Source organism: Aythya marila (genome assembly GCF_965140915.1).
Source record: "Aythya marila genome assembly, chromosome: 4".
In the NCBI taxonomy this organism is placed as follows: Eukaryota; Metazoa; Chordata; class Aves; order Anseriformes; family Anatidae; genus Aythya; species Aythya marila.
In genome coordinates, this window is record NC_139045.1 from 45,514,192 (window position 1) to 45,527,200 (window position 13,009).

Sequence of the window (13,009 nt, forward strand, 5' to 3'; positions counted from 1 at the left end):
CACCACTAACCCCTCCTGTGCATCTCAGTGCTTGGATGAATACATCAAAAAAGCCTCTGATTTCTCCTGGAGCTGCTGTGGCACTGGTGGAGATGCTGATGCTCACAAGAGGCACATCTCCAGTAAGGGGCTTTCCAGGGATCCCTTTGCAGAGTCCTGCAGCAGGAATAGTTAACCCGTGCGCCTGCTGGAGCCATGCTCTGGAGGCTCTGAGGTGGACTAGGTGCCATGCATTACCTGTGGAACTCCATCGTGCTGAGGTTAACCTGCATGTGCCCCAGGAGACAGATGCAAAGTCCTGGGATGCTTTGGGCTAGCACCAGGCACTCCATGGGTAATGCTGGCTGAAGGGCGAGCTCCTTTTGTTTTGCATTTCCTTGTCTTATAATGAATTACTCTGAAGGTTTGCTGTTCAAGTGAGGCAATAATTTGGTATTGCATGCTTTGCATCATAAGATTTGTGGAGTGTGTTTAAAAAGTGTCATTTATTATCCCTCTGCCTCAGTGGTTCCTGCTGTTCAGTGTATAGGCAGCAAATTTAATTGACACTTCAAAATTTCATGCTATACTTGATTCCTGCTCATAAAACATCTTGACTACATCCCTGTGTAGTCTAGGTCTCCAATGAATGCTTTTTTTTCCATCCCTTAGAGAAAACAAACAAATAAACAAACAAAAAAAAAAACTGTCACAAAACACGAGGAGAAGAAAACCAACGCCCAGAACAGATCATAAAATGCTTCAGCTATAGAAGTACATTTGTTTCAGACTGTTGGCAAGGAGAGATTTAGGCAGTTCATCCCCTCCACTACAAAATAATTATTCTAACCAGCTGAAGTAGATAAAATGTCACGTTAGGGTACTTGTCATTGAGCCTGAAATCAACCGTGCTCTGGTTTTCCACTTTGTCAGTTCCAATCGCTTTTCGTTTTTTAACATGAAGCCATCAAATGTAGCTGTGTTGGTCTGTACTGAACATGAACTTCCTAAATCTGAGTGATTTTTGTTTTGTTTTGTTTTTGTTAGAGGGAAATGGAGAAGGAGATTGATAGGAAGAAAATGAAATCAGACAAAGAAACAAAATCATTGCAGTCTTCAACTAACAAAGACTCCACTAAACAGAAGTGAGTATACAGCAATGGGATAGCAAAAAATGAACCTTTCTTTTAAAACTTAAAGCAAGGAACTGTACCTTTTATTCTTCTTATGAGTTTGTTTAACATAATGTGCTTTCTGAAATTTTATCTGCTGCGAATTTGTCTGTACATCCTGACACCAGCCATGTGGCTGTAAGAGTGTAATTTATTTGCCTCGTTATTTGTTGCAGATGTGCAATTATACTTGCTGTCATTGATCTTCCTCTCCTTTTATAATGCAGAGCGTTCATGTTCTTGTTACTCAAGCACAAGGTGACGTTGTAGTGCCTGTTTTCCATTCTTGTATTATGCTGCTGTAAAACCATTGAATGTGGTGGCATTTGTCCTGATTTCTAGCAGCTGGAAGGGTTTTGAATCCAGGGTTAGTACCTCCCCTTTTCTCAGAGCAAACAAGCACCTCTTCTAGCCATGTGGTGGCCTTCAGAGCAGGAAGAATTGGATCCTTTTTTGTGGGGAGAAAGCTCCGGTGTCAGGTCAGGGATGCAGGTTAACTGGGCTGGAGGTTGGGAAGGAGGTTGGGGCTGCTGCTCTGCTCCCTGTAAAAGGCCCTCTCTGGAGGATTGTGCTGCACCAGGTGGCACAGTGAAGAAGGGAGAGCTGAGCAAGCTGCTCAACTTCACACTTCTCACTGCATTTCGTTTTGTTTCTTCCTCTGCTGACTTTGCAGCCGGAGGGTTGGCATTCACTGCTCTAGACGCTTTGTGCTTTCTTGGAAACTGAGGAGCTGAAGGAAAACAAAGTAAAAAGGGGTAGTTGCAAAACGAGGTTTAGTGCTGTTGCGTGCTGCCTATAACTGCTGGAGTTCCCTGGTAATCCTAACCCCAGATGATCAGAAATTTTCCACGGAATTATTAAGTATGATCAGCTCTGCCATTTAAAAGCACAGCACTTTAAGGCTCTGTCCCTCATATCCTCCCAACCTGTATGTGTTGTCTAGTTTAGCTGGCAAGTCCCGAAGGAACAACTCAGTTTAATTCTGTCGCAGCATGCACAGGATCAAGTGTCAGGGCGAGTATCCCTGCCTGTAAAAGATACCTTCTACCGTAACAGGGAGAGAGAGGCAGCGCTGTGCCTCGCTTGCCATGTTGGGTGATGTGTCCCAGGGATTTTACTCGCTGTAATTACCTCTCCCCCTTTTTCAGTGAAAAGATGCTGTGTTGGAGAGGTGTCGTTTTGGCAACATTCTGACATTCTGGTTGCAAGTCTTTCCTCCAAGGACAAGCCCTGGGGCTGATTCCTGCTTCAGAAGCAACTTGCTTGTGCATTGTTGACAGCTGAACATGTGGGATCTAATGCACTGTGAAGTCCCTGAGGTTTCATTTTGCTTTTGCAGGATTCTTTGTTAACAAGTCAGTTCACATTTCCAGAGAAATTTGAACAGAATTGGTACACAATGTATTTAACTTTTCTGATTGTTTTTTTCTGTTAAAAAAAAATCCCTATATTATATAGACATTGTATTCATGCCAATTGCAAAATTAATTTCCCATCTCTAGAGCACCAAAAGCATCATTTGAGACCCAGAAGAAAGATCTCCTGCTACCCCCACCACTGCCACCCATGTCTCCCGCACATTCTGCACCGAAGTCAACGAAAATGGCCCAGAAGAGACCCAGGAGTGAGAACGGCCAGCTGCCTGCCACAGAAAACAACACTGCCAGGGACTCAAGCAGCCACAAGGATCCTTTGTCTGCCAAGCACAAGAAGGTGGAGAGAAAGCACTCTGAACAGGTGAAGGGCAACAAAGTAGGTATCTGTTACTGCTGGCGTATCCTGCGACCCGTGGGTGCTGTGTGATTCTCTTTAGAAACCTTCCTTTAGGATATTAAATGAAAAGAAGGGTAAGCCAGCCACTAGAGAAAGCTCTTTGAAGCATATTTGCCTCTTCAGTGGCTATCTGTGACCCTATCTTGCTAGCCCTAATGCCCGTGCTGTGGTATCTCTGGTCGTTTTCCATCTTCTATTTTATTTTAATCTTACTTGTGAAACACAATGAGAAGTCGTGACCATGTAAAAGTGAAAGGCAAGAGAATCGTGTTTATGCCAGGAACTGGTTCTGACTGTAGGCAACTGCGAGTGTGATACAATAGGTGTGAAAACAAGTGTGTTTACAATAGGGAAAAAAAAGTTCATTCTTGAAAATGAGCAACCTGTGGTTTTAACTGTAACTTTCACTATGAGCTTTCGTAGTTTGCTTACAAAATCGTTGTTAATAATTCTTGCAGCTGAATCTTTGCACTATCGGGTTATAAAATTCAATTATATTGCCATTTACAAGTGCCTGGATGTGTGTGGTCTGGGACTTCGATGTGTGTGCACATTAATGGAGACTGTCTGTGCTGTATTAGCTGGCTTCTAACTGCTTTCTTTTTCCTGATGTTGTAGATAGCAATGCAGAGTCAGCAACTGCTGTGTGGTTAAACTAGGAGTAAGTGTGAATGGGTAGTACTAGTTCCTACCTTTTCTGGTGACCGTGAAAAATGTGCTCCTAGTGTCCTTGCTGCCCCCTTAGCCGTTGTGCAAGGAAACCTGCTACCTAATTTCTGCATGCTCAGGGAAAATCTGAATGATATTAACCCCCCTCACCAGCAGTCTAGCGAGAAGCCAAGTTTTCATTTCCAGTATTGGAGTGGGGACTGGGAAGAAAGAAGAAAGGGGGGAGCCTGGAGAAGTATACTATGTCTCAGACAAATAAACATTTTTCTCTTTAAATTTAGGAAAGCCATGTTTTGGAACAGTTTTAGATGGATGTTTCTAACCAGCTTTATCTCGCTCTGTGATTTTTCAGGGATCTGCAGGGGATGTCACGAATCCTTTCCCAGTGCCTTCTTTGCCAAATGGTACCTCCAAGCCAAGGAGACCTCAAGTCAAGTTTGAAAAGTAAGTGTTTGTTTTGTGCTCCTCATCTGTTCTTTCTGAAGACACTGGGCTTCTGCTGCATATTGAGCACTGCTTTTGTGAGAGAGAGAAAGGTACAGGACCTGCCCCGTCCTTCTCACCTCTGGGACTTCTCCACCCACCACAAAGCAAACCTCCCTCCTCTCACCAGCTCTTGTTTTGAGGGAGCTGGTGTAGACACAGGTACTTCTCAACTCCAAGACAATCACCCTCTGCAAGGCCATGTCTCTTGTGCCTGTCTGCAAGGGATGGGTGCTGGTTTGTCTGATTCCTGACAGGTGGCAGACTTGTCTGTGACAAGGTGCTGTGCAGGAGACTGATGTCTCTGAGAAGATGTGATTCCTTTCTGGCTCCTTGTGTTAGTGCTCAGGTGGCTCCGTGCCATTTGCGCAGTGAACAGATTATTCCTGCACTCAGAGTCGTGCCTGGTCCTGCTTTATCATCAGTCAGGAGACTGGGACCTGCAGCAGCCTTGGTGACCCCATCCCTTGTAAGCAGCTACCTGGAACGCAAGTTCTTGTGCTCTGAGATGAGTGCACCATGTTGCAAGGTGTGCTGTATGCTTCAGACAAAATATGGGGGTGTTGTGATGGAGAAATGACAGGCAGTCACATGCCTACTATTTTTACTTGGAAGTGAAGAAGTAAGCTTGTACTCACAAAAGACTAACTTCCTATTTTTTTAACGTCCAAATGTAACTTTTAAATATTACCTGTTTTTCTATCATATCCTTAAATAGTCTTAAAAGAAATCAACTTCTTTTCATACCATTTTGTTTGTGCATTCAGCAGCTGTGTATTTACAAACAGGCAGATAACATTGATTTAGTGATTATCAGAACTCTAACGTGCGTTCGGTAACAGTACCAGCCTGTACTGGAGTCACAGCATCCTCGAGATAAGGTGAAATCAATACTTACACTACCCTTTTTTTCTTGTGTCTGCTCTCCTCTGTCTGCCCCCAATTCAGACAGCATTCGATGGAATATCACATAGAAGAGGCCAAGAGGCTGAAGCACAAAGCTGATGCAATGGTAAGCCTGGGCCCTCTGCTAGAAACATCCAGCGGCTCTTGCACGGGGATCTGATAGCTGCAGGCACGTGATCAGGCTGTGCTGGCTCATGGCACTTCCACCTAACGGAGTATGCGCTTAGTCATGTGTGGAGAGGCTGCTTTCATTTGCCTAATTTTCAGGCACTTCCCTGTGTGTAAACACACTCAGAGATTATGCCCGGGGAATAGGAATCGAAATGGGCTTGGAGGTTAGCAGGCCTCCTTGCTTTGCAGAGCTCTCACTCTGTCTTGGGAATATGGCCCAGAGAGTTGGTTTTACAGCAGTTCTCTCTGAGATATCAGGACACTGATGAAAATTGTGTTGCTGGTGAACAAGACTTGAAAGTGGCTGGCTGTCTCAGATGCGTGCAGTTTAACAGTGTGCATGATTAAACTATGGGTTTTTTTGCTAGATATGGCTCAGTCAGGTAATGTACATTTGCCACTTGCCGTTCCCCTGTGAAAATAAAGTGGGGAAAGTAATAGAGTGGGAAAACCCCACCTGCCTCGCACAAGGCCTGCCCTCACTGCTGGCCAAGAGTATCTAAAGAATGTGAAGAAAATAAATTAGCAGAAAAACACTTGGGGCAGAGCATAAGGTGGAGACCCGGGTAGCGAGAGCACACAGGGCTGATGACTAGGACTATGTTAGGGACCCTGAGGAGAACCCTTTCGTTATCACCTGGAGGTTTGACATGATTTTTTTGTTTAATTTCTTCAAATACTGCCTATTTAGGGAGAGAAAATGAATCCAGGTAGAGAGAAATAGTATTTGCTGTAGTCTGAAAATGGGATCTTTCTCCCAACAGACCGACAAGACTGGAAAGGCCTTTCAGTACCTTGATGCTGCCCTTTCCTTCATTGAGTATGGGATTGCCATGGAATCAGATGCATCAGCACCAAAATCTGCTTACAGCATATTTGCCGACACGATAGATCTCATCAAGTAAGTGGTTTTGGAACCGTGACGGTTAGGCAGTATGTTTGGAGGAGAGTGGTTGGTTGTGTCATTTGTTTGCAACTAGGATGGCTCTGGGTGCCCGTGAAGCTGATTGAGACAGCTGCCAGTTATTTTTTGTAGTAGGCTTCAAGCTTACTTTTTAAAATGTCATTACTCTATGGTTTTGACAGACTGTATTTCCGCGATGCTGTTGTTGTTTTGCTTTCAAAAAGGAGTTGTGCCTTTTTTTTTTTTAATTTTCCAAAAAGAAATAATTCCACCAAGATGTCTATCCTGGCCAGAAGCACTGGAATTAATATTTCACCCTCAGTTCAGGGGGACCCTAGGTCTGCGGTGGTCCCCTGGGGAGGCACTTTTTTGTACACTTGCGCATGTTGCCCATTAATCAGTCTAAGAGGAGAGGAGGTCCTGTGAGGGGCTGCATCTGTTCCCACTATGTCTGAAAATGCCTTGTGTCACCCAAAGTTGTCTGCCCAAAATCATAGCAAGCAGTCAGTGCCAGCACCAAGGATTCAGGTCAAGTTTCCTGGTTTTTGGAGCATTGTTTAAGGTGGTGGTATGTGCTAGTTTTTTGTGAACAGTGGGACTTCAGAGCCTTGATGACTGACATGATTGTTATTTTTGTTTCCTTAGATTCATAATGACATTAAAACCCTTTACGGACACCTCAGCATCTTCACATGAAAAAATCTTTGCTGTGTTATGGTGCGTAATGTTTTCTCTGTGACTTCATAGTCTGGTTTTAGATCTGGGACAGTGAAAGCCCTGTTGCTGTCAGGTGCAAAGGAATGAGTGAAATGTGAATCAGAGTTCTGCAAGGGAAAAAGCAATATAAAAGCCTGAGCAAACCGGAACATCTCTGAAGTGAGCCAGGATACCTAAAGGGACCATATGTGGAAGGCACAAGCTCTAAAATTGGGTCTGCCGGTAACTTGAGAGTGCGTAAGGACTTTCACCTCAGGTGGAAGAATGTGATGTGCCTGCCCACGTTTTGGCCACGTTGAACAGAGCTGAGGTGCTGCTGGACAGGGGCACGTTCAGCCCTTGGCATCCGTAAGAGGCTGGGCACCTTTAAAATGTGAAATGTGGCCCTTCCTCTTTTTCTTTTTCTTTTTTTTTTTTCTGTTGTGTGATTTTTTTTTTCACTGAGTCTGCATTTCTGAGATGAACAGGACAGGAGAGATCCTGAGGTCTCTTGAATTTGCAGAGAGGCTGATGGGTGCCTGCTCCCATCCCACATGGTGGATTGCTGGTGAGCCAGCAGCAGTGGGCACAGGTACTGACTCTTGGGTTTCTTTCTGTTCACAGCATGCGCTGCCAGTCCCTCCTGCACATGGCAATGTTTCGTTACAAAAAGGACACTGCAATAAAGTATTCCAGGATCCTGAATGACCACTTCAAGGTAGGGCACACGTGTTGCCAAGCTGCCAGTTGAACGGCTGTAGCTGTTACTGGTGTGGGCCAACAAAACTAACAAGAGCTCTCTTCCTTGCTGCAGAGTTCTTCCAGAGTAACACAAGCACCTTCTCCATGTGTTGCAAGGTAAGATGTGGAAAAGAAACACATTTTCTGACTTCTGATTTATTGAACATCTTGTCATTCTGCATTTGCTGCAGAGTTCTTGTATATGTAGCAGCAAAAGTAAAAGGAAAGCTGTCATATAAGAGTGTTTGACCCAAAGCCCAGCACACTGGGCCTGCTTTTTAGCAGCGCTAGAGTTTTACTGTGTTTTGCAGTAATGGTGTGTGGCAAATAGATGCTCAGCTCTGTATGTGTGGTTGAGAGGCTTGTTTGGTCTGAAATTCCAGTTGTTCTTCTGCCACCTTGTGCAGTACAGCTGCCCAGTATGTAAATGGTCTCCCAGGAGCAGTGGTGGAGGCTGTACAAGTAACTTATAACTGGATTGGGTGAAGCAGTGGGAAGCAATGATGGGGTGAAGCCAGCAGGCAGCTGAGCTGGCCACATTGAGCTTCTCCAGGTCTGCAAGTGAAGGACAATCTGCCAGGAAGCTCCAGTCTCCATAAGCTGGGGACAACATAAGCATGCCTGAAGTCATTGGGTAAAAACACTTGGATTACCTGGTGAAGGCTTCCACAAATAGGTGTGGATTTTGGGAAGTGGATGGGTGATGCTTTTGGATGTCTGAGAGTGCTTGGAGTGGGGAATCACTTGAAAAACCTTGGCCTTGCACCTGAGGGATAATTATGTCCTCTCTAGCTGAACACATCTCAGTTTTCAACACTCACTCCATAGCACAGGCCCAAATGACATGGGCTAGCTCCTGGTATGAGCATTGTGGTAAGACATTTATTGCTGAAGGTAACATTGATGGTGGTGTTTCTTTCTCCTGCAGAAGCACAGGCATGCCTTCTCCTCTTTCTCCAATGCCCTCTCCTGCTGGATCCGTGAGTTCTCAGCCAGGATCAAACGCTAGCAATTGTGGTGGCAACAGCATTAGCTCTTCGGTCACCATCCCTTATAATATCCCAAGCATCACCTCTTCATATGTCAACATCACTTCCTATATCCTCTATGCGTATGACATTTGGGAACAGGCTGATGCACTGGCCAGGAAGAATAAGGGTAAGGTTTTTTCCCTTTGGCTTTTCTGTCTTGCACATCGTGTTTATCTGCATGTGCCTGCTTAAATCCTAATGCTCCGCATAGCAAAGACCATACCCACAGATCAAAGCCTCAAATATGTGGAAATAGACATCTGTGCTGGATTGGCTGGTTTTAGGCAGAGGTGCTTGCTGGCAGTGCGTTGGTGAGCATTCCAAATTAAAAGTGCTTCTCAGTAGCCTCAGAAGTCTAACAGCCTAAGGGGTGAGAGCATTGAGCACAGAAAACCAGGCAACAGGCAAATTGCTTCACAGTAGCAGAAGAAGCCAACTTTCAAACAGGTCTGTGCCCAGTGGCCTGGTGTTTCATTTTGTTTGTCAGCCTCCCAGGTATTCCTGATTTGCACATGGCAAGGCTGGTTTCCTGCTGTAAGAGAGCAGGCGAGCAGCACTTCAATGGGAGCCCTTGGGCACATGACTGGCATTTGCCAGTAGCATTTCCTAAGTCCTCTGCTACTTTTTTACCTTAGAGATTTATTGTTTAAAATAGTGTTTCGTTGTCCCCCAAGCAGCTGCGGGTAAGCAACAGCCCCAGAGCAGGCACGGTTCAGTCTGTGACCAGCCAGCCCACGTGGTGTTCGCAGTGCCATTGGTCATAGAACACCAAGGTTTGTCAGCTACTGTGAATGAAGGACCTGCAAAAGAAAATGAGAAGGATGTGCCTGGCCTAAATTACTGGAAGGCTGTAAAAATACTTGTGCTAGTCAGGCAGTTGCTGAAAATCAAAAGGCTTTTGCAAGTCAGTGTTGAATAAAGTAACTCCAGTTGTTGGCTGTCCGCTGAGCAGATGTGTGCAGTTCACTGAAGGCATGTGCTGGTGAGCCAGAGCGCGTGAGTCACAGAAGAAAACCCACAGGAGAGCAGGCAGAGCGTGCACCAAGCAAGATGAAAGTCAACCCCTTGTCTAGGCTGCTGCTTCAGTGCAGGGGAATGACGGCTGGGGTGTTAAATACTGGCTGGGGTGTTAAATACTCCCGAGGGCGAGGATCCATGCAGAGCAGTGAATAGTCGTGTAGGCTTGGCACTTGTTTTGGTGGAGACGTTGGAGGCCTGTCTGGCTGAGGAGCTGTGAGGTCTCCGTGCTCTGAGGATGGAGGACAGCAGGGACCAGGCTGATGACAGCTGTTTGTGCTTCCAGGCAGCACTCAGAAAAACACTCAAATTTGGCTTCTTAACCCTGGGGGATGTGTGTGGCAGGGACTGAGCTACAAACACCCAGACTCCTGCTCACCTGCCATGGAGTGTCCATGTCCTTCCAATGCCAGCACGTGGGGAGGCACTTCAAGTGTGTGTCTGTGTGTGTGTGATCCTTGCATGCGCCCTGCATCACGTGCTTGTTGTGCTGGTGAAAGCTCTGATCTTTGTGCATTAACAAGGTCTTCTGTGAGACCTGAGGACTGCTGCTGTCCCACCTCGCTGCCCCCAGCCTGGCTGTGCCTCCTGTGTGAAACCAACCAATTGTTTTCTCTCTGTCTCTTTCTCTCCTCCTTGTCTAGAGTTTTTTGCTGAGCTCAGCGCAGCGGTGTGCCCTCTGGCACTGAACAGTAGCATGACCGAACTGGTACACTACAGTAGACAGGGTTTACAGTGGCTGAGACTGGAGACAAATACGCCTTAACTGGTGCTCAAGGTGGTTAAGTACCTTGAACTCTTTTGCACTTTGGAAGCCTCAGAAACAGTCTGGCTTGCTGAATCATGGGATACAAAGCACCTGCAAGGGAAAATAAATCAGAGTGGAAGGGATCTGGTTACACTGGAAAAAAAAATGAACTTTGTTTTTAGGGTAACATTTTGCTGCCTTGAAAAAGAAGAGACATAGGAGGGCCCCAGCGTTGATGTCGCCTTCCTTTAAAACAACAAAGTGCAATGAATTGTCTGAATGGCTCAATGTATTGATGGTCTATAAACATTTCTATTACGAATAACCAGCAGGACAATAATCACACGTGAAGAAGTGCCGACAAGAAGGAAATCTGCCTCCAGAGGTGAGTTATTATGCAACATGCCACAGTCTGCAGCAGCAGCGTGCCCAGAAGAGATGTCAGAGAAGTGTTTTTGCAAGCACGGATGCAGCCCATCACACCACGTTGGTTCTCGGATGGTGAGTGGCATCCTCATCAGCACCCAGCAGCATTATGTTACAGCAGAGACAGCAGAGATCTGCCTCGCCTGCTTCCCAGCCTCACCTGCGTGCACTCGCCAGCCAGCTCCTGTGCTGAGAGTCGGGTGAGGCCCTGCCGTCGGTGCTGCACCTTCACTTCTGGAGTCACCGCTGCTGCGGCCCTCTTCCTCGCCCTACGCTCGCCCACGCGCCCGCCCCTAACGCCGTGCTGCTCGCCGTCTCGCGCGGTTTTAGCCACGTCAGCCGAACGTGGTCGAGGTGGTGAAATCGCCAGGTGTGGCTGCAAACAGCTCAGCGTCCGGGTGCGGTGGGTGGTTTCGGTGGGTGGGGGCGCGCGGCCGTCCTGGGGCCCTGTGGGTGAGCGAGGAGGGGCTGCTTGTGCAACGCGGGGCAAATCCTGCACGTGGGCATCGGCCCGCAACCCGCGCGGCTCTCGGCGAGTGTCTGAGAGCAGGGGCTGGTGCCCGAGTCATGCATCCTTTGTGTGGGAGGTGATTGATGTGCTCTTCCTCAGCCAAAGCCCCAGGGTGGGCCCAGGGACTTGGAAATCTGTCTTCAGGGGATCACGGAAGGGAATCACGAGGTGTTTGCAAGCCTTTTCTCCTTGTCAGGAGCTGCACAGTTGAAATTGCGATTTTGCAAGTGGCAATAAGAGCGAAGGCGGTGTCTGCGGCATTTGTGCGTTCAGTAGGAAGACAGCCTTCTGCACCCAAAGATTTCCTGTTGCATGACAGCAGCGTCCTGCCATCCTCATGTCTAATAGTGTGCCTTAGCCCTCTGGTCCCCTCTCGCATCCCTCGCCCTGCCGCTGACGCAGCTGCGGGAGCGGCAAAGAGGAGGACGATGTCCCCAAATCATTGTGCTTACAGGAAGGAACGCGTCTCCGGTGAAGTAGTTCCCTAATTACCAGGATGGAGGAATGGGTCTGCACGCCTGCAGCAGCACCTCCGTTGTAAAATAACCTGCTGGTGGTTTGGAGGCTCACAGAAGCCAGCAGCGAACACATATCAGCAAAAGGTCTGCATTTCCAGAAGTAGGTCCCGTAGAGGCGGCCCCTGCTGCGGGGCTCAGCTCCAGCTGGAGCTGGCGGGAGGGCGCCGTGCCGTGCCGTGCCGCAGGCACACCTCCCCGGGCGTCTTCCCGGACCTTGGAGTCGTCTGACGTTCACTTTATTCAAAGCCTTAGCGCATTTCAGGGAGAAGCTGGAAGGGAGAAGTGGTGGAAGGGAGGTCCGTGTCCCCTGCCCAATTTACCCCGGCGTGGGCCCGAGCGCGGAGGCGAGGCTGGGAGTCAGGGCTGCGATCTCAGGAAGAGAGGCAGGGGACAGCCAGGGCCAGCTCCTGGTGTGCACTTTGGGGTTGGTCGGCGGGCCGGCGGCCTTTTCTGACTTGGTCTTGGTGCAGAGGTAGTTTTGGGTCCACCGAAATGGACCCTCGGCTTCAGGGTGGCGGGGGGCTCTCGCTACAAAGGCCAGGGGCCGGGGGAAACGGTGGGAAGCGGCTGCACGCCGACTTTTTCTTTCTGTTACGGAGGAGACCGCTCGGATAGTTGTTACTTTTTAGAAAGCCATCGTATTTCAACCACGAGCCAGGTCAGAGGCCTGTGAGGGGTAAGGGAAGATGCCCGTAGTTTTCACCTGAGTCTGGTCAGGCCCTTTAAAAAGAGAAAAAAAAATGGAAAAAAAAGAAAAAAAAAAAAAGAGAAATAGGATTTGCCATTAGAAAACAACCATGCATCCAAGGAAAAAGGAAAAACAGAGGTGATGGTTGAGTACCCGAAGGAGAGAAGGAGGGTATGGTGGCAACAAAGCATCATTTCCACACAATATTTATTTAGAAGGAATAATACATGTGTTTAAATTGTCAAATGTTCTATTTTTAAGATGCTGTTTATTTAAGAGTTGGAAAGCCCCACTTACATGGAGACAGAGATCTCTTCTGTAACCAAAAGTCAAAGTCTGACTGCAATGTCCTTGTTTTTGTGTTGTTCTTTTGTTTTTTTTCTCCCCTCCCTCTTGGTTCCTATTGCAAACCTGTACATCTTAAACTTATTTTGGGGATGCGCATCCCTCTTGTAAATGTTTTCTGCCCTGCGTGTGGTGGAGTGTCCGAGATGGTCGATTCATTCCGACGGGGTAATAAACAATAAATGAAGTCGCCCGTTTGTTACGAGTCCTTGCCAGAGTCCTCGTGTTCTC

At 47.3% G+C, this 13,009-nt stretch overlaps 1 protein-coding gene across 5 annotated transcripts in view; it reads left to right on the plus strand.

The window, feature by feature from the left end:
* The window catches only part of AFF1 (ALF transcription elongation factor 1), a 67,075-nt gene extending 54,107 nt beyond the window's left edge, over positions 1-12,968 (plus strand). For 4 of the 5 annotated variants that reach the window (XM_082759251.1, XM_082759250.1, XM_082759247.1 and 1 more), the window contains 10 exons: positions 1,027-1,124; positions 2,654-2,903; positions 3,946-4,037; positions 5,025-5,088; positions 5,918-6,054; positions 6,703-6,774; positions 7,378-7,471; positions 7,568-7,611; positions 8,423-8,652; positions 10,187-12,968. In XM_082759251.1, coding sequence (XP_082615377.1) covers positions 1,027-1,124; positions 2,654-2,903; positions 3,946-4,037; positions 5,025-5,088; positions 5,918-6,054; positions 6,703-6,774; positions 7,378-7,471; positions 7,568-7,611; positions 8,423-8,652; positions 10,187-10,308 — 1,203 coding nt within the window. In that variant the 3' untranslated portion in view covers positions 10,309-12,968. The remainder of the gene's footprint in view (positions 1-1,026; positions 1,125-2,653; positions 2,904-3,945; positions 4,038-5,024; positions 5,089-5,917; positions 6,055-6,702; positions 6,775-7,377; positions 7,472-7,567; positions 7,612-8,422; positions 8,653-10,186) is intronic. The other variant, XM_082759248.1, reaches the window with a different exon arrangement.
* Positions 12,969-13,009: the final 41 nt, after the last annotated feature.